A 22169-nucleotide genomic window follows, 5' to 3' on the forward strand; every position below is an offset into this window, starting at 1 on the left:
GAGAAGAATAAGGGAATACCCCTTGCTTGATCGTTATTCGAGACCCAAAAAGATTTTGGAGGGTGGAGGTTCGCCCTTGACCCCATCCTTCGTTTTATAGTATCCAGATCGTTTATCTACATCCCTTCTGTGTTCAATCAGCTTCTTCCTACCAACTATAGAGAACCGCGGCGTTAGAATGTCACATCACCACCACCACCACCACCACCATGGCCATGGCCATGGTGGCCACGATCATGATCATGACCATAGCGATGACTTGACCCCCGCGTTCCAGTCGCTTTTATATAAGCAGATCGATTTCGATGGAATTGTCACGCTGAACGAATCCGAGCCAAAGGCTGGCACTGCCATCGTCAAGAAAACATGGGCTCAGCGTTTAGACGATAGCCCCGAGCTGGAAAGCGATGTGGATGAGCAGATGCTGATGTATATCCCGTAAGTTCAACCTCCGATCCTCGAATGCCGCAAGTTGACGCCTCTTGATTCATTATTTACCCCGCCATGCTCTGCCCCTCCATCAAAATATTCTGACGCCACATCTCCATCTAACAAACCCAGTACTTCCGGCTGACTTGAGTCAATTTCAGATTCACTGGCCAGGTTAAACTCCACTCCCTCTTGTTCTACGCACCTCCTACAACCTCCGCCCCAAAGACCATTAAACTCTTCCGCAATCGACCGGATCTCGATTTCTCCACTGCCTCCGATCTCCAGGCCACCCAAACACTTACCGTTCCCCAGACACTCACAGGTTCAGATGCCGATGCCCTGGAGATTCCCCTTAACCGAGCTCAGTGGAACACTACGACATCTGTTACTTTATTTTTCGAAGATAACTGGAGTGGGGGAGACGAGGAGGTCACAAAGGTAGGGTATATCGGCTTTAAAGGGCATTATATGGCTCTCATCAGAGAACCGGTTACGGTGTTGTATGAGGCAGCGGCCAACCCGAAAGATCATGTTATTATACAAGGTGTAGGCGAAGGGGTTGGAAGGACGATTGGACAGTAGGACGGGTTCCGTGGTGTAGATACTGGAAGATATGATAGATCTCTATTATTCTATTAGTTTAGCTTCCCTCTACCTTAGCGAAATGATAATAATGAATTAATACTAGCTAGGGAGCGGTGCCGATTACCAACAACTGGGGGTATGATATATCCTGCGTCCAAAGTGTACTAGGTGCACGCACCGGATGCGTAGGAAATCAGACGATACCATTAACTCCTTCTATTAACACTCATCAGACCGACATCACACCGCGTATGTACATGCCGTGCGGTGACTGTATATTGTGCGGGAACCCTGGCGAAATAAAGAAAAGAAACTGGAGATATAGGGATACAAGGCTTAGGCTTCCATGGGGACTGCATTCTGCGCCTGTGCCCTGGCTCTTGCGCGGGCACGCTGGCTAGCTGTCGTGGCTCTATTCCGTTCTTCCTCTTCCGGCAATGCTGACGTTGGGACATCAGGGAGCTTCACACTCCCAGCAACCTCTCGCTCGAGTTCTTCCAATTCGTCTTCTACCTCGTCTTCGTCTTGATTCGACATCTGTCCGGCGAGCATGTGGCTTATTTCCTGCGAACCGTTGGTAATCTAGGTCTAGATAATGGAACGAAATAGCAGCGTAGGAAACGAACCTCCTGGTATGCTCTAGCCTCTTGTGTTTCACCCATCATCTTCTCTACTCCCTCGAGTCCCCCCATTTCTTTATGGATAGCTTGTAGCACTTTCGTACCCTGATTTAAGCCAAACAAGACATCCTTTTGGACCAAGGCAAATTCCACGCTCCCTGTCAATTTTTCCAGTTGGTCAAGCTGTGAATCAGTCTTGGAAAGTAGAGATTCTTGATATTTCTTGCGTCGTAGTGCTAAGAGAGCACGCGATCGATCGCCGCGAGCCAAACATTCTTTGGCAATGGCCGTTTCACGGTCTGTTAGGACAGTGATGCGCTTTTGGTACTGATGTAGCTTATCTCGTTGGTTTTTCAGATCGAGAATTGCTCTGGAATCAGAATCTCATAGTCAGCGAATAAAACAAGAACAAATCTCTATTTGTATAGTAGAACAGGAACGGCAAACGGCTGAGGCGCCCTTTCGCTCAACGGCGCATTCGACGACTTGCGCTGCAGCAAATTGTGATAACAGTACCACACGTACCTATCTTGCGCGGATATTTTATGCGAGCTGGAAGCGTTTCCCATTTTACTAGCATCTCCAATAGTCTCAAGAGCACGTTTTCCAATCCAGTGAGGTGCTTCTCACGCATTGAATCGACGACGGATGGCTTGTATCAGCCGACTGTATCTGAATTACGGTACCGATTCCTTATCGATAAGCATAATCGTTACGTCTCGGCTTAACAATGTTCCGGTATCTTCGGCAGGGCAACTTACCGGCCTGTCGATACAGCAATTTATGACAGGAAGCGAAAGTTGATCTCGGGCGGCGAGCGAGACAAGCGCATTTTTAATATACAAAATGCCACCAAGGAATCGTGGCGGTCGGCCAAGCCTTGGGCATGGCCTTGATAAGGAGGTGAGCACATTGATGGCTTTCCCGAATGAATATAGAGCGCTGAATTTTTAACTATCATTGCAGGTCTACCAAATTATCCGCAAGCTCGTGGACGAACAGCAAGCGGAAGGTTCGGATTTACGGCTTGGTGTGCCTATGATTTACGACCGAATCAAGAAATCCAATTCCAGTTTAAATCGCAGACCCAAAAAATTATTAGAGGACAGTATTGAGCGGGTATTGGACGTTATTAAAGCTGACGCTTTGGGTGAAGATGAATCTGAGTCGTTGGAAGGAGACTTTGAGGGATTGGTCGAGAAACAACAGCCTCCGGTATGGCGCCACGATTTCACTGGAAGCTGATACATTGCTAATATCCGCTTAGGCTTTGAATGGCGTAAACAAGAGCATCGTGGGAATGTGGAACACACAGTCGAAAACACCGCCAACTCATAAGAAATTAGATGGAGCGGTTGAGTCCTCGTCGTCGGTCCCCCAACCCACAAACAAAAGGCGTCAAACAGGTGGTGAATCGATCTCGAAACGTCGAAAAGCGGAGAGTTCTATCGACCGATCCCCACCGACACATGTGAGCCTTGCAGATTTAGGAGGCGTGGACGACGTGATCCAAGAGATGGAAGATTTAATTGTCCTCCCAATGACTCGGCCTCAAGTTTATTCCTCGTCCAAAGTTCAGCCGCCACGCGGTGTCCTACTGCACGGGCCTCCCGGGTGTGGAAAGACTCTAATTGCCAATGCTTTCGCGGCAGAATTGGGTGTTCCATTTATCGCCATTTCTGCTCCGTCAATTGTCTCTGGAATGTCGGGTGAATCGGAAAAGGCACTCCGGGAACACTTTGACGAGGCTAAAAAGGCTGCTCCCTGTCTTGTCTTTATTGACGAGATTGATGCTATCACTCCAAAGCGTGAAAGTGCCCAGCGTGAAATGGAGAAGAGAATTGTCGCCCAGTTACTCACATGCATGGACGACTTAGCTTTGGAAAAGACGGATGGAAAACCAGTTATTGTACTGGCCGCAACAAATCGGCCAGACAGTCTTGATCCAGCTTTGAGAAGAGGTGGTCGTTTTGACAAGGAGATCAATCTCAGTGTTCCTAGTGAACCAGTCAGAGAACAAATCCTACGCACATTGACAAGAAATATGAATCTTGCCAATGGTCTGGATTTTCCATTACTTGCGAAACGGACCCCTGGCTTTGTCGGAGCTGATTTGAATGATCTGGTATCTACAGCGGGGACAGCTGCTATCAAGCGATATTTAGATCATTTAAAATCTCTAGGCGATGAAGAGATGGACATTGAAGAGCCTCAGAGCAACATAAGCCCGAAAATCTTAGAACTCCGCCGCCTGATAAGGCGAGCTCGAGAGGCGCCTCCGGAATCTGAACCCCAAACGGTATTTGTCTCCAACGAGGATTTTTTGGCCGCACTCCCCAAAATTCAACCTTCCTCGAAACGTGAAGGTTTCGCCACAATACCTGATACGACTTGGGCTGATGTGGGCGCCCTCGGTGGCGTGCGCGAAGAACTCGTCACTGCAATCGTCGACCCCATCAAAACCCCTGAAATTTATGCTCAGGTCGGGATATCAGCACCAACCGGTGTTCTTCTATGGGGACCACCAGGATGCGGAAAGACTCTGCTTGCTAAGGCCGTTGCTAACGAATCGCGTGCCAATTTTATTAGCGTCAAGGGGCCCGAGCTTCTCAACAAATACGTTGGCGAATCAGAACGAGCAGTGCGGCAAGTCTTCGTTCGTGCGCGGTCTTCTATTCCTTGCGTTATATTTTTTGACGAACTTGACGCTCTTGTCCCTCGTCGCGATGATACACTCTCCGAAGCGTCTGCGCGTGTGGTGAACACATTACTTACTGAGCTTGATGGGCTTGGTAGCGCACGACAAGGGATATATGTCATCGCTGCCACCAACAGGCCAGATATCATCGACCCGGCCATGCTACGACCTGGTCGTCTTGAAACTCTTCTTTTTGTTAATCTACCTAGCGAGAATGAGCGAGTAGATATCCTTCGTACATTGGTTCGTAACCTAACTGTTGAAGTCACCCCGGAAATCGAAGCCCTGGTGCGCTCGTGTGAGGGCTACAGCGGTGCAGATTTGGGTTCATTGCTTCGCCGTGCCGGTTATGCAGCGATCAAGCGGCGAGATACAATCAAATTGGAAGATTTCTTAGTTGCAAAGACAGAGATTAGACCAAGTGTTACTGACATGAGGAGATATGAGAGACTAAGGAGAGAATGGGGAGGTGGGAATGTCGCGATTTAACTATTTGTCTCAGCACCATACTCTTTGTATGTATGTACGTACATATATACCTCTAAGTTTTGAAAATATACCCAGTTAGACGTCTTACAATATCTCATTGGCATTTTTCATTAAAGGAATGGCATGTTTTGAGAAAGCTTGGAGCACTATATCTCACAGCTAACCCCAGAGCGCCGCTTTAAATTAACATGTATCAGGGCATATCCGTGCACTACACAAGACAGGAGGTATCAAATCTATCACATCCATAGCCGACACGTGCCATCTGCTCCAGCACTAACACACCAAGCTTCCCTTGGATGCCAATCAAGATCTAGCACTCCCAAGTCCCCTGTGACTTTGTGTCCTTTTAGCACCTTCAAAGGTACAATATTAGCATTGCTGAGTAAGTCACCCGTGACACTGCCGTGGAAAATTTGTAAGGAGCCGTCGTCACTCGTGTCTGCAAAAAGAGGGTAATGAGGGTGATATTTAACGGCACGGATGGCTTTCTGGTGATACCGAAGCGTTTTATAGGGGCGATCGGAGAGATCGACGTCATGCCAGAGTAGACGTCTATCGTAAGAACCAACAATAAGATTATCGCCGCCAGAAGTAGAGGAGGATGTAGGATGGATGTCGAAGGAGGAGATCCATCGGGCGCCAGGGCGGAGAATTTTAACTAGAGTTTGACGGGAGAGATCATATGCGCGGATTGAGCGCTGATTGGCAACGAAGAGGATAGGTTTGGAAGGGTGAAAATGCGCAACTTGAGGTGAACCCCCACCTTTGAGACGTCGGCGGAATGGATATTGCGTAAGGTGTTTGGAGAGAGTGTGGATGGCGATCGCGACTGAGGCAGGGGTGGATGTACCAGGGCAGACGGTTACGAAGTAGTCTCCACGACGGTGCCAGGATATTGACTTGGCGATATAACCTAATGGAATCACTGCATATACGCCAGAATCCGCAAGGGAAGATGCAGGACGAGTCCATTGTACCGGTGAAGTCTTCTTTGTAGTACTTGTTCCTGTGGACGTAGCATAGCCCCAGCCAGCATCAATCACCTCAAGGCTAGCCGCTTCCAGTTCCAGATTAACAACATCGGGAACAGCAAGATAGATACTGTCACCAACAGATGCTGCTAGAACGACAGCTTCTTTGCCTGGCCTCCAACGGACGACATTGACTGCATCTTCATCGCTTAGTTTAACACTCCACAATTGTCGGCCCGTGAGTAGCTCCCAAACGCGAACGGTACCGTCATCTCCACCACTAGCTAGCCAGACCCCAGTGGGATCAATTGCTAAGCTTCGAACACGCCCGCGATGACCTCGGAATAGTGTTGCACAGGTTGTTGGGAACGGCTTAAGTTCTTCGGGGCTAGGTAGCTTAGGCAGGAGAGACTCCGGGTCAATGTTCAACTTGCTCCGTCGTACTCTTGGCGCCAAATACAAGTCGAGACAACGTTCGAACTTCTCCTTAACAAATCTTTCGTAACCTGGCACTTTTCGCAAAGTGCTATAATCCGTTGGCAGATATTCTCTTTCGCGATCTTCTTCATCTTGGTTCTCCCATTCTTCTTTCTCTTTCTTATCAGGTAGATACTCTGGCGGCGGATGATAGCTCTCCTCATATCCTGGTGGTGGTAGTTTGGGAGCTGGAATATTCATTGGATGATCTGGCCGTGGAGACTCGTCAGCCCATAAATCGTATGTCTGTATTCCTTCTTGAGTTGCGTCCTCTTCTTCCGGGGGCTTATACGGAAGAATTCTGCCTTCCCGGATGGCCTTGACAATTTTCATAACACGCTTTGCCTCATGTTTCGAAGGTATAAATCTTCGCTTTGGCTCGGGGGCTGCGCTGAGAGGCATTATCTCTTGCTTGCTCGTAAAGTACTCGATGGTAGGCTGGTAGGGGTCGTAGCCATCCTGGGTGATCTCATTCATCTGTACTTTACGCAGCAACTCCAGCTCCTCTTGACTTAGTTGCAATGGCTTTCCGGTGGATGGATCGGTCAAACCAGTCCAGCCTTTCGGAATCTCGATGCTATCTAGCAGTGCATCCAATGCTTGACCCTTTGCGGGGCGCAGGATCTTTTTCCCGTTAATATTGTAGCCGATATGGGGATACTGGTCGTAGAAAGACAGTGGGATATCGCCAATCGTATTGGCCTCTTCATCGACTTCGGAATACTCCGAATTATCATCAGGATTGATTTCGGGGTAGATATACCGGTCGTTGCCATTTGCATCTTTTTCAATGCGGTAATTCGGTTCATTATCGTCGGACAAGTCGTTGCTTTCCCCATCTAAAGAACCGTCAAGGCCGGTTGCAATATTCCCACTTTTCACCCGGGCAAAGGGTTCCGTATCGGATGGGACTTCATCGCTATCAAGCTCATCGTCGTCTTCTCCATCGTCGTCTTCTCCATCGTCGCTGCTGAAATCGCCAATCAACTCAATCTCTGAGTCGCTCGCGTCGGCGGAGCTATCAGAATCGTTCCTGTCGAGCGCTTCAAGGTCGTATTCATCTCCAGAGACGACGCTCGGGTCTTCGTCAACATCTTTCGTTATAGCCTTGCGCTTCTTGGAGCCCTTGGAGTAATCCATCGCGAACAATCGGGGCCTGGATGACTCGCTGAGCCCTGCCGTCGGCGCAGTTTCTCGACATTGTGCAGCTTTTTTTCCGCTCGAAACTGCCCGGACCTGCAAAAACAAAATTCCGACTGTCTCAGGAATATTGTTGTTCCGTCGCTCCCAACCTTGGTAGCCACCTGAACTTGCTGTCATTGGTCAACGGAGCAACACGCATGGTTAGAAGGTTAAGTATGTTATGAAGTCAACATCGCCTCAAATCACAGAAAAGGGTAGCAGAGAATCTAAGGAGGTCGATCTGAGAGAGTAGAGTTCCATGTTCGAAGGCGGACCTGCTCTTCATCTGCCGTTGAAAGATTTTGGAGCCTGCCTGAAATCGCGCGGGGCATCGAATCTCCTATCCAGGCTCGACAAATTCCGACCAACACCAACCCAGCCCTCGCAGTCAGTAGCAATTTATTTTTTTTGGTTTGCTGTCAATATTAAGTCGGGCTCTTCTGGGCATCACCGCTGCGATGGACATCAATCAAACCAACGCAACTGCTCCCTGGCTTGACCCGGTTATGGACTTCTCATACTCGAATGTCAAGGCCTTCAATCCGGGAGCCCTCCCAAAGCGGCACACCGCCTGCGATGAGTGCAGTAAGTCGTTTTGACTGATTGCGCGTTGGTGTCTCTCGCGTACCAACGTCTTCGATTATAGGGCAGCGAAAGTTAAAATGTTCGGGAGAGGCGACAGGATGCAGCCGTTGTGTTAAGCAGTCGTTGGTCTGTCATTATTCCCTCCAGAAGCCGATGGGGCGGCCTCCAAAGAGGAAACGGTCCGATGAGAGCAAGAATTCCATACCTAGTCAGACTTTGGATGACAGCAATATTACGGACCTACTACCGATCCTTGAGGGTATTCCAGACCCCGTGGGCGCATTGGAGGCCGCCAACATGTGTCCGGCAATTTATAAATCTTTCATGACAAATCAGTATGATTTGAGAGCCGGTCCGTTTGTCACAGATGGGCCGATATTCGAGTCCGAAGTTTTCCAACCAGAACCTCTTCTGGAGTGGAAGCCACATAACCCGGACTACTCGCAAATAAACACCCCAATGATGTTCCAAACACCAAATTACCAGCCCACAGATTCCATCTTCTCCCCTTTGGCTCCAAGTTTAACGACGCAATGTTCATGTTTATCATATCTCTACTTATGCCTCAGCTCCATATCAACACTGTCGTCATTTCCGCTCTCTGTCCACACTTTAACAACGTTATACAGCGCAGCACGCACCGCGAAATCCGTGATTCACTGCCAAATATGCCCGCAAGCTTTCAACACCTCAATGCAAAACCTCATGCTCCTCGGTACGCTCCTGAATGTGGTAGCCGATGGGTGGCTCCTAGTGTTTGGCAAAGATGCCGAAGCCCTGGGAAACCTGAGCGTCGACCCCTCATATATTGCATCGCTGCCTACCGATCCCGAACCGCGCCGGAAGCACTGGAGAGCATGGTTACATAATGTCGTTAAGCATGCTGTGATTGGAAGTAGCGTGCCGCCTATAGTCCATGCTGTCCAGTCTCAATGCCTTGAAACACCGAGCTTGCTCTCGTTGATTGAGGATATGGAGGAGAGACAACGAAAAATCCATGCAGAGGGGCAAACCTGGCAGGATAAAGCTTATCCGGCGGATGCGCCCGGCACAGTTTGTCAGCATCAGAGCGAGCACAATAAGGAGCAAGACTACTTTTGTTTGAGGGTCATAGGTAGTGCAAGGAAGGTGATTGCAAGGTTTAATTTTGATGAGGGCGAATCGCGCCTTTAGCTGATAGACAACAGGTCTTACAATGGTCTCCTCACAAACTGAAATGTGTGGAATATATCTGTATGACTGTCTGGATTCTGCGGCCTTGCAGCCTTAGGACCACATTCTTCTCTCCGTTTCTCACCTAACTTTCTCTGTATGTAGCTCTCAGTTCCCATACAAGGCACGAATAATGTCCGGACATGCGTTTCTGCTTGTATGTAGGTATTTTAAGGAGTTGCGAGGGATATTGAGGAATCCGAAGTGACTTTCACTTTCTTATGGATTGAACCTAGGTACGAAGTATTCCGCATGCGACAACCCTATGATCTAAATTGCCCATGAAATACCGAGAATAAGACGCCCAACGTATGGAGATACCAAGGTAAGTGCACTATAAAGACATGGCTCCCACCCAAAACGCCCGTATCTCACAGTGCGGGCGATTTTTTTTTTTTTTTTTTCAAAAAAAAGAAAAGAAAAAAAAAAATGAAATAGAGAAACAAAAGGGACAATTTACGGAATTGTTGATCTTCGAGTGAACAGACCGGAATCCTAAAGTTACTCATCCTCATCAGATTCCACAACGTATCGATTCTTCTTTCTCACTGGGGGAGTGCCCGCTTTGGCCCCTTCCGGTTCTTCACCATCCTCGAGAGGTCGTCTCGGAGACTTCTCTTTTTCACGAGTGGCCATCTTATGTGGAGCAGAAATCTCGTCGTCTGTTTCACCCTCTGCTTCTAGGTTATCGTCTTCCTCTAGGAGTTCTTCTTCCTCTTCCTCTTCAATCTCTATTTCCTCGTCGCTGCGGACAAGGAAACCGTCATCTTCGTCATATTCATCTTCACGAGTCCGACCCCTGCGACCATATTCCTCTTCATCGTCGGTGTAAATTTCTCCACGGCGGTTGGGCTTACGCCTGGGTTTCTTAGCTATGCGCCCTCGAGTGGCGAGCATGTCGTCACCTTCTAATCCAGCGATCGTAAGACCAGCTCCACCGGTTCTTCCGGGGAGGCCTACACGCCTTCCACGATCGAGGTCGCGATCTGCAGCTAGCTGTCGTCGTCGGGCCTCACGAAGCTTCTCGCGCTCAGCTTGTTCGGCCTGTTTCTTTGCAAGTTCCGGGTCTTCCTTGACATCGAACATAGCAACAGTGCCATCAGGATTCTTTCGGCCGGTTCTGGTTGCAGCCGCCAATGATTCTTGTAGTTTTTGAACCGCATCATCTGTTTCAACTGTAGTAGGAAGAACGGAAAGTTGTCCGGTGAGGTGTGAAGTGATACGGATGACTGATGAAGCTTCTGCAGCAGCTCCAAGATAGACATGCGAGTCCAATTCAGAGTCATAATCAGCGTTTTTAGAAGAATTATTAGGTCGCCCCAGAGGTTTCAGAGGCATTCGGTATTGTTCGGTCGGGTTTGAGGCAAGTTGAAGTGTCAAAGAGCCGTCTGACCAGCGGATGATACGTGCATTGGATTGAATATCCTTTCCATTCTTGGGGTCATAGCGCCAGCAAAGCGAAGTTGAAGCAGAAGAAAATGGCGGCGCAACGTACGTCTCAGGGTTAAAATCCTCGGACTCAATGGACAGGAAATTCGGCATATTCAGCGTATAGAACTGAAAGTTACGGATGTCAGTAAAAGAAATTGTACCACAGGCGAAAAGAACCAACCTGTCCGTCCGTGGATTCCGGCTCTGTAGTGCGACCAAGGTTAAGGTCCATTATATTAAGCGTCTCACCGAATTCCGCGCCATCTTCGTCCATCGGGGATTCACGCCGATCCCAGCGCCCTTCATCGTCGCCTGAATCTAGTTCCTCATCGTCAAGCCTTCGTCGGGGTTTTCTAATACGTGTTAGCACACAATGTTAAATTTGAATCAAGGCCATGTTGAGCGTACTCGCGTGAATCGTCTCCGCCTTCAGAGCCAGATCCAAAGAGGTCCGCGTCGTCGTTGTCAAGGTCCGGCTTATCCTCTTCAAGCGATGGTGGACTATCTTCGCCTGGTAAAGATGCATTTTCAATTGTATCCCTAACTTCATCTTCGTCCACTTTGGGACTATCGCCACCCGAAGACATCTCCTAGAAACGTAGAGTATCCCTTCAGAGCTTGGATAGGTTGATAGGTGTTTGAAATACCCCGTAGAGGTGTGGCGTGTTTGTGAGTGTGTGAATCCTAAAATGCTTGAACAAGACGAAAGGCTATCGCAGAAGCTGCAGTCGCTGAGTAACAGTCAGAAGGAAGTAGTGTTGAATAACAGTTTGTCGCACTAACACCACTTGATGAAGACGAGGTCTTGAAGCTGTGAGCGCATTCACAGTTCTCTCTGCTCCACCAGATCTAACGCTAATCCCCAAGTTCTCCTAGCGTGTGATGGCAGGGCACGACCGATGCCGGAGTGAGATGATAATCCGAGCCGGCGTTTACTTCCCCCCGTTCTACCATCTTATTCTTGAGGCACTTACTCACTTTCTCCAAACACACTGAGAGATTTCACGGACAGAAATTTCTTCTATTGTTCGATCTAGCTGTTGCTGCGACCTAAGACACCATAGGTAAACTACTGCTTGGTTCTGTGGTCCAATATTAGACAGATTTCAATCATGGCGACGTTCTTCCAGAGCGTGTATGTTGTCCCTCATCGTTCCCCAGTTGTGTTCTAACTATTATGGCTTGTGTCCCCATTACACAGGGCCTTTCAAATGTGATATTACACTTTCCTTCATCTTGTTGCATTCAGTCTTGATTGTACTCTTTTGATCTTGGTTTTATTTTCCTCCCTGTGCTCTGCTGTTGAAACTGCTGCTAATTTCCCTTTGTTTAGCCGTCAGGGATTTGGTAGGGGTGGGAATAAGAACAACAATAACAACAACCCTCCGAAAAATGGCACGGCACCATCGAATCAGCAGTCACCTACGTATTCGTCGAGTCAAACCGCAAACGCGAATGCATCCTCGGTCTCGTCCCCGCTGAGTGCTGATAATACCCCGAGTGAGCGTGAAGGCATCAAGTACTTCTTCCAGGAGAAATATGCGCCCCTCAACGTCAAGGGGAATTTTTTGACTCTCTGTGCTTGTCCGAAGAATGTAGAGCTTGGGGAATGGCTGGCCCATCAGAGTACGTTACCAAACTCAACATGCTCATTCAGAAGATCTAATACCAAGGCAGTTGTGGAACAAAACCGCCTCATTCATGGCATGCTCCAAGTGGTCCAGGAAGTCAACACTCATACCGGGCTCCCAATCTGTAACGAACTAACTTGCCCTACCATGTCTGCTGGAAAGTATGTTGTGCCATTTATGCCGATGCTAGTGAACACGTGCTCATAACCATTGTCTCTATAGCCTGACATATACCTGGTTGGTGGACGGGAAAGCAGCGAAGATATCGGCTCCCAAATTTATAAATCGCGTCGAGAAATGGATCGTGAGCAAAATCCACGACCCGGTGATGTTCCCGACGGAACAAGTGTCATCGCCTCCCACCACCTTCGCCGTTGCTGAACTCACAACTACGCCTGGGTCTGTAGCAAATCCGTCGCCAGCCAGCCCACCCGCAGGAGCCACGAACAATACCAATTCCGCTGGAGCGACTCCCCAAGATTGGATTGGTAAATCAAGTGGTTTCCCACCAACGTTCTACAAGGACTGCCAAGGCATTATGAAACAAATGTTCCGTTGCTACGCTCATTTGTATCATGCCCATTGGGAAAACCCGTTTTGGCATATTAACAAACACGAGGTTTTGAATATGTGCTTCGTGCATTTTGTGACGGTAGCTAAATACTACAAGCTTGTCGCTGACAAGGAGATGGAACCGATGCAACCGTTGATCGACATTTATATCAAGCAGGAGAAAATCCCTCCAGAAGCCCTTGCCGGTCACTGGGCCCAGCAGCCTGCTGCTCCCTCTACGTCTTCTCAAGGATAAACATCCCACAAGCTGGCTATTTACGATATCACGGGCGTTTTCAATCTTTGCAAGTTTCTGCATGACTACCAACGGAACGATGTGTCTTTCTCATATTCTTTTTCATGGGCGTTATAGCGCTTGATTAAATCTCGGCCACAGAAAAGAAGGCTCAACTGGATGAAAGTCATATATGCATTTAATTACGGTGTTACTCTGTCACTGTGGGCAAATGGACCATATTTCATGTTTATTTACTTGATTTCTCTGTCCATATTCAAGTTGCTATGTCAACCACAGCTACGAAATAGTGGTTGTTTCTCCAGTTACGGCCAAGTTCAATGGAAATGCTGCGAATATCTGGTTGTTCTCCGGCCGCTCATGCATTCTGGCGGAAGGACTTTTAACCCGGGTATCATGCGGCTATTGCTCACGTATTTTCTCCATCCCCAGATTCTATCTGATAGCCTAGCTCAACGGTCCGTCCAAAGCGATCAAGGCGCCTGTATGAAGCGGGATTTGTAAAGCAATCTAAGCATCCAAAGCTTTGAATCCCGGGCTGCAAAGCTACACTTTCTGAGAATTCAAAACTCAAGCAGTGTCTGCAGTGTGCTCAGCAGGGATAAGGACCTGCCGTGCTTTGTGTATCAATCGCTCTTTTCAGTTCAGTTTAAAGATACACCCCTTCTGACTCGTCTTCTTGTTGTCTTTCGTTGCCTCCTGGCCGGGGCCCCATCGATTCCTGTTGAGATGGCCCGTTGCTTTCAACAGATCGGGTCTGGGGCTGGCCAACTTGCAGTCGTTCGTTATCACTTCCAGTAATCGGTGCATCAGGTAGTTCAATATCTTCCGCTTCAGGTCCAAGTCCTATTTCACTTGTTTCATCCAGCTTGTCTGTGCCATTTAATTCGATCCACTCTTGTCCACGGGCCTCCACCTCGGCTTTGACCAGGTCGATCCGGTCCAACATTCGCTTGATGACTTCTTCATTTTCAGATATGGCTTCTTGGCAAATTTCATCGCCTCCTGGGCTTATTTCTATGTATTGTTTGAGTTCGGTGTTGGATCGCTCGAGGTGGGATATTGAGTTGCGGAGTTCAAACACCTTCGCGTAGAGCAATGGAATGGTCAGGTCTTTGAGAGCTCCAGCGAAGGCAGTCGAAGTAATAGGTAAAGACTCGGACGACATTCTACCCTGAAGTGCTTATCTCTTTCTTTCAATCTGTATGGTCGAAAGCTGCGTGATGCTTTGGTGCTTTGACGCTCTGTTGCCTCCACGTTATCCACAACCTTATGATGCCAATCATGTGATGCCTCCGGAGTTAAAAGCATAGCTTGACTTGTTAAACCCGAAATATTACGTAATCAACATTTCGAAATCAGTTGGAAGCCCAGAATTCGACATACATGAATCAGGACAGACCAATACTTGGGTAATATTATCCTCTGTGGAGGGTGAATTGGCTCACCGCGATGCGCTGAATGAGTTAATTGTTTTTTTGCGCACAACCCTGACCTTCTAGCAGGACGCATGCCCTCCTCCGTCGCTGCGAGTACGGGCATCCCAAACATTTTCACGAGACCAGAAACCGACTTTTCAAGAGATTAAAGCTAGCTGCTAGAAATGAACAATGCATTTTCGATGACATGGCGAGGTCCATGCACTGGAATTCGCTCCTCACTGCCGTTCAAGCCATCCTCCTCAGCTCGAAGCTTTGCCCGTTTATTATGCCTAGATAGCCGACCTCCAGGTTTGCGCATGGGAGTTGCGCCCAGCTCAGACCAAGGAGCTTTCAGCTTTCGAACCTCAAAGCAAAGTGGGACCTCTTTTTCTACTATAGTTTCGTACAATTGCAGATTCTACCGCTCCTTTAACACCTCTCAACTCCTCAACGCACAGCCGAGCGCCCCTCCAAATAGTCGCCAGACGCAAGAAGAAGGCGTTCGATTCCAACCGCGTGAACTTTCGCATTCTCAGATCTCACAGATATTTGGGACACCGAGGATACCTCCTGTTTTCGGGAATCGTGTTCTTCGAGTCCTCCATGGCCGGCGACTGGCCGGCACTCTGGACTTGGAGCTGCCGCTAGATATCAAGAATGGGGTTCCACAACATATTTTGGACGATGGCTTGGAGTGGCTCCGCAGGAATTTCCCTGTTGATGAAGATGCGGCCATTATGAGGAGAATTGAGAGGGAAGAACAGGAAGAGGAGGAAAAGTTAATGCGGCGTGCTGAAAAACTGGGTCTATACAAGCCTCAAAGCGGAAGATTTGGAGCGGAGGTTGAAAAAGAAGGAGACGTGTACGGGCGTAGTGTACTCCAAGAGATTAGGCAGAAGAATGAGAAGATTAACAAGAAAAAAGAGGAAGATGAGAGGCAGCAATGGTTGGAATCCGAGGCAAAGGAGAAAGAAAACTTCGCAAGGTCGATTCAGAGGAATACCGAATTGGCAAATTTTGAAGGATCCGCGATCACAGAAGGTAAGAGTTTAAACTCAACTTGTGGCCCTGTTCAAAGGAGTGTATTAATCGCATTTGTAGCTCGTCCTCGTGCGGATCCACAGCTACGCCCTGCTCTGGCATGGATTCAAAAGCATCACATACGCGCCACATCTACGAATGTAGACACGTCGAAGATGAATAAGGTATGTATTCGTCCAGTTTTGGATATTTTGCAATTCTAATGAGATCCGTAGCCACGCCGCATACTTCCCTCGCTGGGTGTCGCCATTCTCACCGGCGGACTTTGCTATCTATACTCCGAGACATATGAGCCTCCCTCTCGTGAACACCGTCTCTTACCTACCGTTCCTCCTGCTGCAGCGACTGCAATTGGGCTCATCGGAGCTAATGTCACCGTATTTCTGATGTGGAAAGCGTTCCCTCCGGCATGGAGGATGCTTAACAGATACTTCATCAGTGTGCCTCTATACCCATATTCGTTAAGTACTATAGGCAGTGTGTTCAGTCATCAGCAACTGCGTCATTTGGGTGCTAATATGTTTATACTCTGGTTTATTGGGACAAGATGCATGTTTGCCCCGAGTCAACTATCGGTATTCAGCTGTCGAAAATGTGCTTACATATACATTTCATAGTACACGATGAGGTCGGTCGCGGTGACTTCCTGGCGCTTTATCTTTCTTCAGGAGCTATCGCCTCCCTAACGTCACTCGCCGCTCACGTTCTCGGAAATAAACTGACCATCACATCTCTGGGGGCCAGTGGCGCCATTGCAGGATTAGTTGCCGCCTGGTGCATGCTACACTCGAAGTATGTCCTTCCTATTCACTTCAAAAACTTTACTAACCATCTTTAACCTCCAGTGACAAACTCACGATTGCATTCCTTCCACGCGATTGGCAAGAGATGTTTTCGGCGAATGGGAGTACATTCCTGGCTGTAATCGTGCTTGTTGAAATTATTACTCTAGCGTTACCGTTTAGAATAGCGGCCATGGACCACTGGTCGCATTTGGGCGGATATGCTACTGGTGCTCTTGTTGGGTGGCTATGGAAGGAGAAACGGGAGAGGGAAAGGAAAAAGAATTTTTGGCATAGATTTCTTGACGGATATCGGTAGTCGCGCCAGAAAATGGGTACTTCACAAGTGAGTACCCATCACATCTGCAACATATTTGGGCGTTATGGGCAGATAAGAGGGCTGGTTACTTTGCTGTCTAGATATAAAGGTTTTAGCTTGTATTATAAAGAAGTCATTAGTTGTTCTGATAGAGGTTAAGAAGGACAGAGGTGGCTGATATCCTATTAAGTTCTCAATAGGAGAATCATCATCACAAGTTCACAATTTCTAACAGATTAACTGTCATGGAATCGGTTGAAAGCTTTCCGGCTTGTGGGCTTGGTGACACCCAACAGCAACATGCAAATCAAATTATGCTTATTTGAGTTTATAGTTTGTATGGGTGACAAAACAGATGCTGCCAACAAGTTTCCCTATGAGATTTGAAGCCCCTGTTATGATGAAAACTAACAATCCTGTTTGGTAAGCTGTTTCTAGGATATATTTTCATCCTATCAACTTCAAGATGTAGTCCTATATCCTAAAATTCAAGACTGGGCAGGAACCAACCGCAAAAAAGTTTCTCTCAAATTCAGTTACCCAATCTTTAAATTGCGGATCAAAATCTCATAACAAAACACCTGCCGGTGTCCGCTTCGCCAAATCAAAAGCATCCCGCAACCAAAGCCCTGGGCAAAAACAGTAGGAACACCATAACGCCATGGCACAGGAGGCATAAATGGAACAAGTGGCAAGATCAAGTAATCCTACCATTCTCCTATATTTATGCATCACATCAAACCTATCGTCACATCTCCCTGGACACGAGCGTAGAGATCTACCTCTACTTCAAGATCCAGTTCTATCTTGACTTTCAAGCTGTTGTCTCGTTGATCCTTGGGTTGAGGGCGGTCTTTGATGCGGGATTCGCGGATTGCGCCAGTTCGTCCCCCTAAGTTGCCCGTTCGTTGTATTGCAACTTGTTGCTGTGCTTGCGGATCTTGTGTAAGGATTCTGGCAGGCTGCTGCTGCTGCTGCGGCCGCGGCTGCGGCTGCGGCTGCGGCTGTTGCGCTAGTTGGGGCTGTGGTTGAGCCTTTTCCCTTTCTGGCTCTGGATCGGACTCCTCTTCATGATATTGGTTGCGCCAGGGCCTGGAAGAAGATTAGCCATCTGATAGCCAGTATAGAGCTTATATAACATACGAATCTGCCATTGCAACTGATTAAGATGTAGTGGAGCAGATTGAACAAATGTCTGAGAAACTTTTTAAAGTAGCAACCAAAGAGTATAAGTCACAGCAGTTTTATTAGTTAAAAAGATACTATCATGCGTATAAATATATACCATAATCCAACTAAGGATGATATAAGGCTTGAGGGAGATTCATATACTATTTCCCCATCGAGGCGGGATTTTGGTCCGCCACATCGTGACTAGTGTGATGTCACTGTCAATCACCCCCCCCCCCCCCCCCCTTTGGAAAAAAGAAAGGGGTCAGCACGTCAGGCCAGCGAGAAGTTCCCACCGAGAAGACTAGTCCGTGCAAGCTTTGGATTCCTGTTTCTATCCTTGAAATGTGGGCACCACAGAGCCAAAAACTCCTGCCAAGCCTATGATGTCATTGCATAACCAGCCTGTCTTCAAACCAAACGTTCGTTGTAAAGAGTCATATGGGTATTTACGGAGTATAGAGGATTCATATCCTAGAGCACACGGAGTCCAGAGACCATAGCTCAGCAAAACAAAATATATCCACCCTGTCTCACCCGGATCTAGTAATACTTTTTTAGCCCGGTCCACGGCCCTACAGGTCTATCTACCACCGAATGGGCCAAAGTCAAACCCAGTGCAAGCTATGACTTGCTTCATTCCTAAGCCGAAGATCATTTCTGGCTTGCCTATAAAAAGGAATACCAAACCTCCCATGTTGCAAAAGATAGGTACACTTGATATCGTAGCGTATGCCCTCTCTCGCTGATCGGAAATTGGGGAAAGCCCGCACGGACAGTTCAGATCAGCCTTAATTAACCAGTGACCAGAATATTGATAGCGCCCAAAATCATGTAAATTATGCAGAAGGAAACAAGGCGGCAACTTGGCGAAGCTGTGGGTGAACAGATGAGACATTTTGATAAGTTGATATGTGGGAGCTTTGCGACTTCTTTTCTCAGCTAGGAGATGACCAGCACCACCGGAATAGAAAAAAACTTAACAGCATCCATACCAAACATTAAGTGATATAAAAGGAGACAGCTTCTCAAGAGGCGAGAAGATTTATGGAGTAAAATGCAGGGGGTTAGAGAGAGATATTAACATGCAATCACCAAAGTTTGAGCAAAGACAGGGAAGAGGTAGCTGGGCTCAGGGAGTGTTTGGGTATGCAAAGAGGAAAGTTGTACAATGCATCAACTGTACGTGAACAACTGCCCAAAACCAACAAAAAATTATAATACAAGATCAGGGCAAAAATCCTCCACCAGAAAGTACAGTTTGGGAATCCCGAAAAAGTTCTTCACAACAGGAAAAGACAAAAATAGGATACATCATATAAAAGATAAGAAAAGGAATACTTTATCCATGGTACATCTAGGCTGCGCTGGGTCCTGCTGTCTGCCGATCCTCACGATGACGGGAGAAACGGTGATGGCCCTCCATTCTCGGGGACACCAATGGTGGAACTAATAGATAAATCATTAGCATTCATAACATCATAATAATTTCCCCCAAGGATGTATTTCCGAGGATATATTTGGGTATGAAGAACGTACTCCAAAAACCGTATCCTTCTGTTGTGCCCTCTTTGTCGGCAGGATCAATTTCAACTCGAATTGACACATCTAATCCACCGTCCATGCCCACTCTACTAGTGATTCCATCGGCAGCTGGATGGGTTGTCCCTGCATCCACTTCACCGGGATGAAGAGGGTTGTGACCATTCTTCGGTGCCGGGAATTGCGCCAGCTCTTCCTCGTTAACTTTTGTTCCCCCATTGACACCCGAAAAATCAACTTCAGTAATGCATGCGTAGTTGCGCGACGGCATCGTCACCTTGTTGAAATCTGCAGACTTTTCTTTTCCTCCAGGCTGCTCGTTAAAAACCTTCATAAGCGTCTCATCGGTGTGAAAGTCAAGATGGTGAATCTTGTTTCTGCGAGCAAGTAAATTGGCAACAGCTTTTGGCGGGGGCTTATTGGTAATAGCGCTGCTGACGACATTAACCATGTATCTTGGGTCATTGATGACCGGAATCTTGCTCCCAACTTTCGAGTAGAACCGGCCTATGGCTGCTAGATGTACATCGCCACCAAGGATGGTCACTCGAACAGAGAATCTCTCTGAAATATGCTGAAGTCGCTGGATGAGTATCCTGCGCTCGCGTTTATGGTGTCTAGCTGTATAGTGGTCGTCCAGATCATCTAAAAGGTCGACTTCCCCGTCGAACTTATTAAAAAGATCACCACCAACACCAAAACGTCGATTAAGCAAACGAATAGGAGCAATAACTGGGGAAGATATGATATTTTCCAGCCAAGCAAGACGAGGATAAGCAATAGGAACTCCTAGTAAGACAATCACATGTTTAATTTCGCCATTAGCTGCGGATAATTCTTTTTCTAGTCGGTCAAATATGAGGTCATAAGTTTCTGGATAGTTGACCTGGTGACGAGTACGCTCGGTACGCCCATCGATTGCAATAAATGCGATTCGCTTGCCTAGTCGAGTACAGATATTTCGGCCCTTTTCTTCCACGTATGGGCCAGGCCTAGCACCGCGAATGTAACTTGGGTCATCCTCCTTTTCTTGGAGTACGTAGCTGTTCTCCAGTTGCCGTGGGTCTTGCCCGGAAGTGCCATTGACCGCTTGCATGGTCTCCGGGGTATCAGTGGTATAGGTAGACATTGCCGGCGGGGTATGATGTTGGAATAAGCAATAATACTTGTAAGCAACACCCCCAATTCCACGGAATACTGAGCATTTCATGAAATGATCCGTATAAGAGCCAAATCCGTCAATGATGTCGTGGTCATCCCAGATATTGATTTGGGGAATCTGCGCATTTGCGGTTGCAAACGGTTCCGTAGAATACCATCGGATGTAGTTATTGAAGTAGAACTTGTCGCACTCTTCTCTCATAGTATTAGGGAAAGGGTGTGATCGTCTTTTTGCGGGATTGGTAATATCGGTCCAGACCCTTAATGGCCCATCCACCCGTACAGAGTCGTTATAAATCTGATCGCCACCACCAATCATGACATGAAATGGTTTCTGTTCGTGGCGCCTAAGCACGTCGTTCCACAAAAGTGGCCCTTGCCAATGGTCAAGGTCCGTTCCAACCGAAAACCCGTTGCAGGAATGGAACATGATGCGCATTGACTCTGACACAGATGGGACAACAAAATTCCAGGACTCCTTCGCTGTTTTCCCGCTTTGGTAACGGAACGTTGGAATGATATACTCCCACCTCGCCTCAAAGTTCTCCAGCGGGACGGCAACAAAAAATCTCCAGAAAGCCTTATCCGGATCCGCAAAGAGCTTTTGTCCCTTGATCGTCGTCTCGCTTCCAGTAGCGACATCGCCATTGGTGTGGAACTCAGTTTGGCCGCGAGCTACCGGGCCTTTTGGCCTCAATCGCAACATGGGGTGTTTTTGGCCAGGGAGCGTAACAATAAGCACCGTTCCGTGCCATATTGTGCGACCACTATCGTCCGTACTCAATCGTTTGTAGTTGAGCAGCGGTCCACACAAGACCTCCAAGTTGTCGCTAATGTTGATAATGCGAGGGCCGTTGCCCACACCGTCGGATGTGTCAAAAACGTGGTCATAGCCTTCAGGGTGGTTTGAGCCCATGGCTTCTGCTTGAAGGGGACCTGTAGGTTTTTCAAGGTTTTTATTACTATGTATATGGATACATGTCGACATAACTATGGGTTGGTCGTAGAGAAACTTCGAAGCCGACAATGGTTACTTACCGGGCGCAGTTTCGACCCCTTGTCCCAGCGAGACGGCTGGTTGAGGAGCTGAGTCTTCCATGTTTATTTTTATTTTCTTAAATCAACTTCTTCTTTCGCAAATGGAAATTGAACTGTCTTGAAAGAAAGCGCGAGTATCAATTCGAATTAATGAACAGTTATCCGCGATAATCAATACCTCTCAGCCAAGATGACCGCGCTGACGAGAGACCGTCTTCAGAAATTGTGGAGAGATAAATTGGAGAAAGCCAGATCGGAGCATCAATTTCGATGACAAACCAAGCTCGATGGTAACTATCACAGAGACTGATCTGCGCTGCACAGCATGCGGCGGAATTGGCTGAATGCGGCTGGGATGGCGACGGGATTGACAAGACCACTACCTATTAAGTCGCCAATTTAATTTAATAACAAACATCAGCAATTAGCTAGTTAGCTCCGTATTCCCCATTACACACTACGGAGGTAGGCCAGTCAGATCACATGTGTGCGCGTCCGGCTGTCTCGGGCCGTGAAGCTCCAGCATTCCTGTTCTTCGGGTCGGTATAGCTTGCGGAGGCCGGCGCCTCTT

The 22169-nt window shown here is 47.8% G+C and overlaps 12 protein-coding genes across 12 annotated transcripts; 5 read left to right on the forward strand and 7 right to left on the reverse strand.

The window, feature by feature from the left end:
- The first annotated feature begins 11 nt into the window (after nt 1-11).
- On the forward strand, nt 12-1109 carry CIMG_07144 (uncharacterized protein). Its single transcript, XM_001243247.2, has 2 exons — nt 12-438; nt 591-1109. Exons 1-2 carry the CDS (start codon nt 179-181, stop codon nt 1012-1014), a joined length of 684 nt encoding a protein of 227 aa, XP_001243248.1. The 5' UTR covers nt 12-178; the 3' UTR covers nt 1015-1109.
- CIMG_07145 (SNF7 family protein) lies at nt 1086-2260 on the reverse strand. The gene is made up of 3 exons (XM_001243248.2): nt 2163-2260; nt 1644-2007; nt 1086-1581 (listed from the first exon to the last, which is right to left on the reverse strand). The coding sequence occupies exons 1-3, from the start codon at nt 2204-2206 to the stop codon at nt 1354-1356; spliced, it is 636 nt and encodes a 211-aa protein (XP_001243249.2). The 5' UTR covers nt 2207-2260; the 3' UTR covers nt 1086-1353.
- A 223-nt stretch (nt 2261-2483) lies between these two features.
- Nucleotides 2484-4910, forward strand: CIMG_07146 (ribosome biogenesis ATPase RIX7; the record flags this gene model as incomplete). The annotated part of the gene is made up of 3 exons (XM_001243249.2): nt 2484-2540; nt 2604-2852; nt 2905-4910. The coding sequence occupies 3 exons, from the start codon at nt 2484-2486 to the stop codon at nt 4822-4824; spliced, it is 2226 nt and encodes a 741-aa protein (XP_001243250.2). The 3' UTR covers nt 4825-4910.
- CIMG_07147 (ribosome biogenesis protein ERB1) lies at nt 4907-7595 on the reverse strand (the record flags this gene model as incomplete). Its single annotated transcript, XM_001243250.2, has 1 exon — nt 4907-7595. The coding sequence occupies one exon, from the start codon at nt 7593-7595 to the stop codon at nt 5064-5066; it is 2532 nt and encodes an 843-aa protein (XP_001243251.1). The 3' UTR covers nt 4907-5063.
- A 70-nt stretch (nt 7596-7665) lies between these two features.
- On the forward strand, nt 7666-9253 carry CIMG_07148 (uncharacterized protein). The gene is made up of 2 exons (XM_001243251.2): nt 7666-8042; nt 8104-9253. The coding sequence occupies exons 1-2, from the start codon at nt 7916-7918 to the stop codon at nt 9213-9215; spliced, it is 1239 nt and encodes a 412-aa protein (XP_001243252.2). The 5' UTR covers nt 7666-7915; the 3' UTR covers nt 9216-9253.
- Nucleotides 9254-9458: 205 nt separating this feature from the next.
- Nucleotides 9459-11463, reverse strand: CIMG_07149 (RNA polymerase-associated protein LEO1). The gene is made up of 3 exons (XM_001243252.2): nt 11094-11463; nt 10867-11038; nt 9459-10811 (listed from the first exon to the last, which is right to left on the reverse strand). Exons 1-3 carry the CDS (start codon nt 11270-11272, stop codon nt 9756-9758), a joined length of 1407 nt encoding a protein of 468 aa, XP_001243253.1. The 5' UTR covers nt 11273-11463; the 3' UTR covers nt 9459-9755.
- Nucleotides 11464-11677: 214 nt separating this feature from the next.
- Nucleotides 11678-13543, forward strand: CIMG_07150 (protein kinase activator). The gene is made up of 4 exons (XM_001243253.2): nt 11678-11820; nt 12019-12311; nt 12363-12477; nt 12539-13543. Exons 1-4 carry the CDS (start codon nt 11798-11800, stop codon nt 13122-13124), a joined length of 1017 nt encoding a protein of 338 aa, XP_001243254.1. The 5' UTR covers nt 11678-11797; the 3' UTR covers nt 13125-13543.
- On the reverse strand, nt 13333-14345 carry CIMG_07151 (uncharacterized protein). Its single transcript, XM_001243254.2, has one exon. The coding sequence runs from the start codon at nt 14290-14292 to the stop codon at nt 13774-13776; it is 519 nt and encodes a 172-aa protein (XP_001243255.1). The 5' UTR covers nt 14293-14345; the 3' UTR covers nt 13333-13773.
- A 220-nt stretch (nt 14346-14565) lies between these two features.
- Nucleotides 14566-16721, forward strand: CIMG_07152 (rhomboid family protein). Its single transcript, XM_001243255.2, has 5 exons — nt 14566-15586; nt 15647-15750; nt 15802-16135; nt 16204-16378; nt 16432-16721. The coding sequence occupies exons 1-5, from the start codon at nt 14728-14730 to the stop codon at nt 16685-16687; spliced, it is 1728 nt and encodes a 575-aa protein (XP_001243256.2). The 5' UTR covers nt 14566-14727; the 3' UTR covers nt 16688-16721.
- Nucleotides 16722-17083: 362 nt separating this feature from the next.
- Nucleotides 17084-17942, reverse strand: CIMG_07153 (uncharacterized protein). The gene is made up of 2 exons (XM_001243256.2): nt 17831-17942; nt 17084-17779 (listed from the first exon to the last, which is right to left on the reverse strand). Exons 1-2 carry the CDS (start codon nt 17839-17841, stop codon nt 17419-17421), a joined length of 372 nt encoding a protein of 123 aa, XP_001243257.1. The 5' UTR covers nt 17842-17942; the 3' UTR covers nt 17084-17418.
- Nucleotides 17943-18440: 498 nt separating this feature from the next.
- Nucleotides 18441-18755, reverse strand: CIMG_13113 (uncharacterized protein; the record flags this gene model as incomplete). The annotated part of the gene is made up of 1 exon (XM_001243257.1): nt 18441-18755. One exon carries the CDS (start codon nt 18753-18755, stop codon nt 18441-18443), a length of 315 nt encoding a protein of 104 aa, XP_001243258.1.
- A 459-nt stretch (nt 18756-19214) lies between these two features.
- Nucleotides 19215-21930, reverse strand: CIMG_07155 (uncharacterized protein; the record flags this gene model as incomplete). Its single annotated transcript, XM_001243258.2, has 3 exons — nt 21599-21930; nt 19397-21496; nt 19215-19306 (listed from the first exon to the last, which is right to left on the reverse strand). Exons 1-3 carry the CDS (start codon nt 21657-21659, stop codon nt 19215-19217), a joined length of 2253 nt encoding a protein of 750 aa, XP_001243259.2. The 5' UTR covers nt 21660-21930.
- Nucleotides 21931-22169: the final 239 nt, after the last annotated feature.

Source organism: Coccidioides immitis (genome assembly GCF_000149335.2).
Source record: "Coccidioides immitis RS genomic scaffold supercont3.2, whole genome shotgun sequence".
NCBI lineage: Eukaryota > Fungi > Ascomycota > Eurotiomycetes > Onygenales > Onygenaceae > Coccidioides > Coccidioides immitis.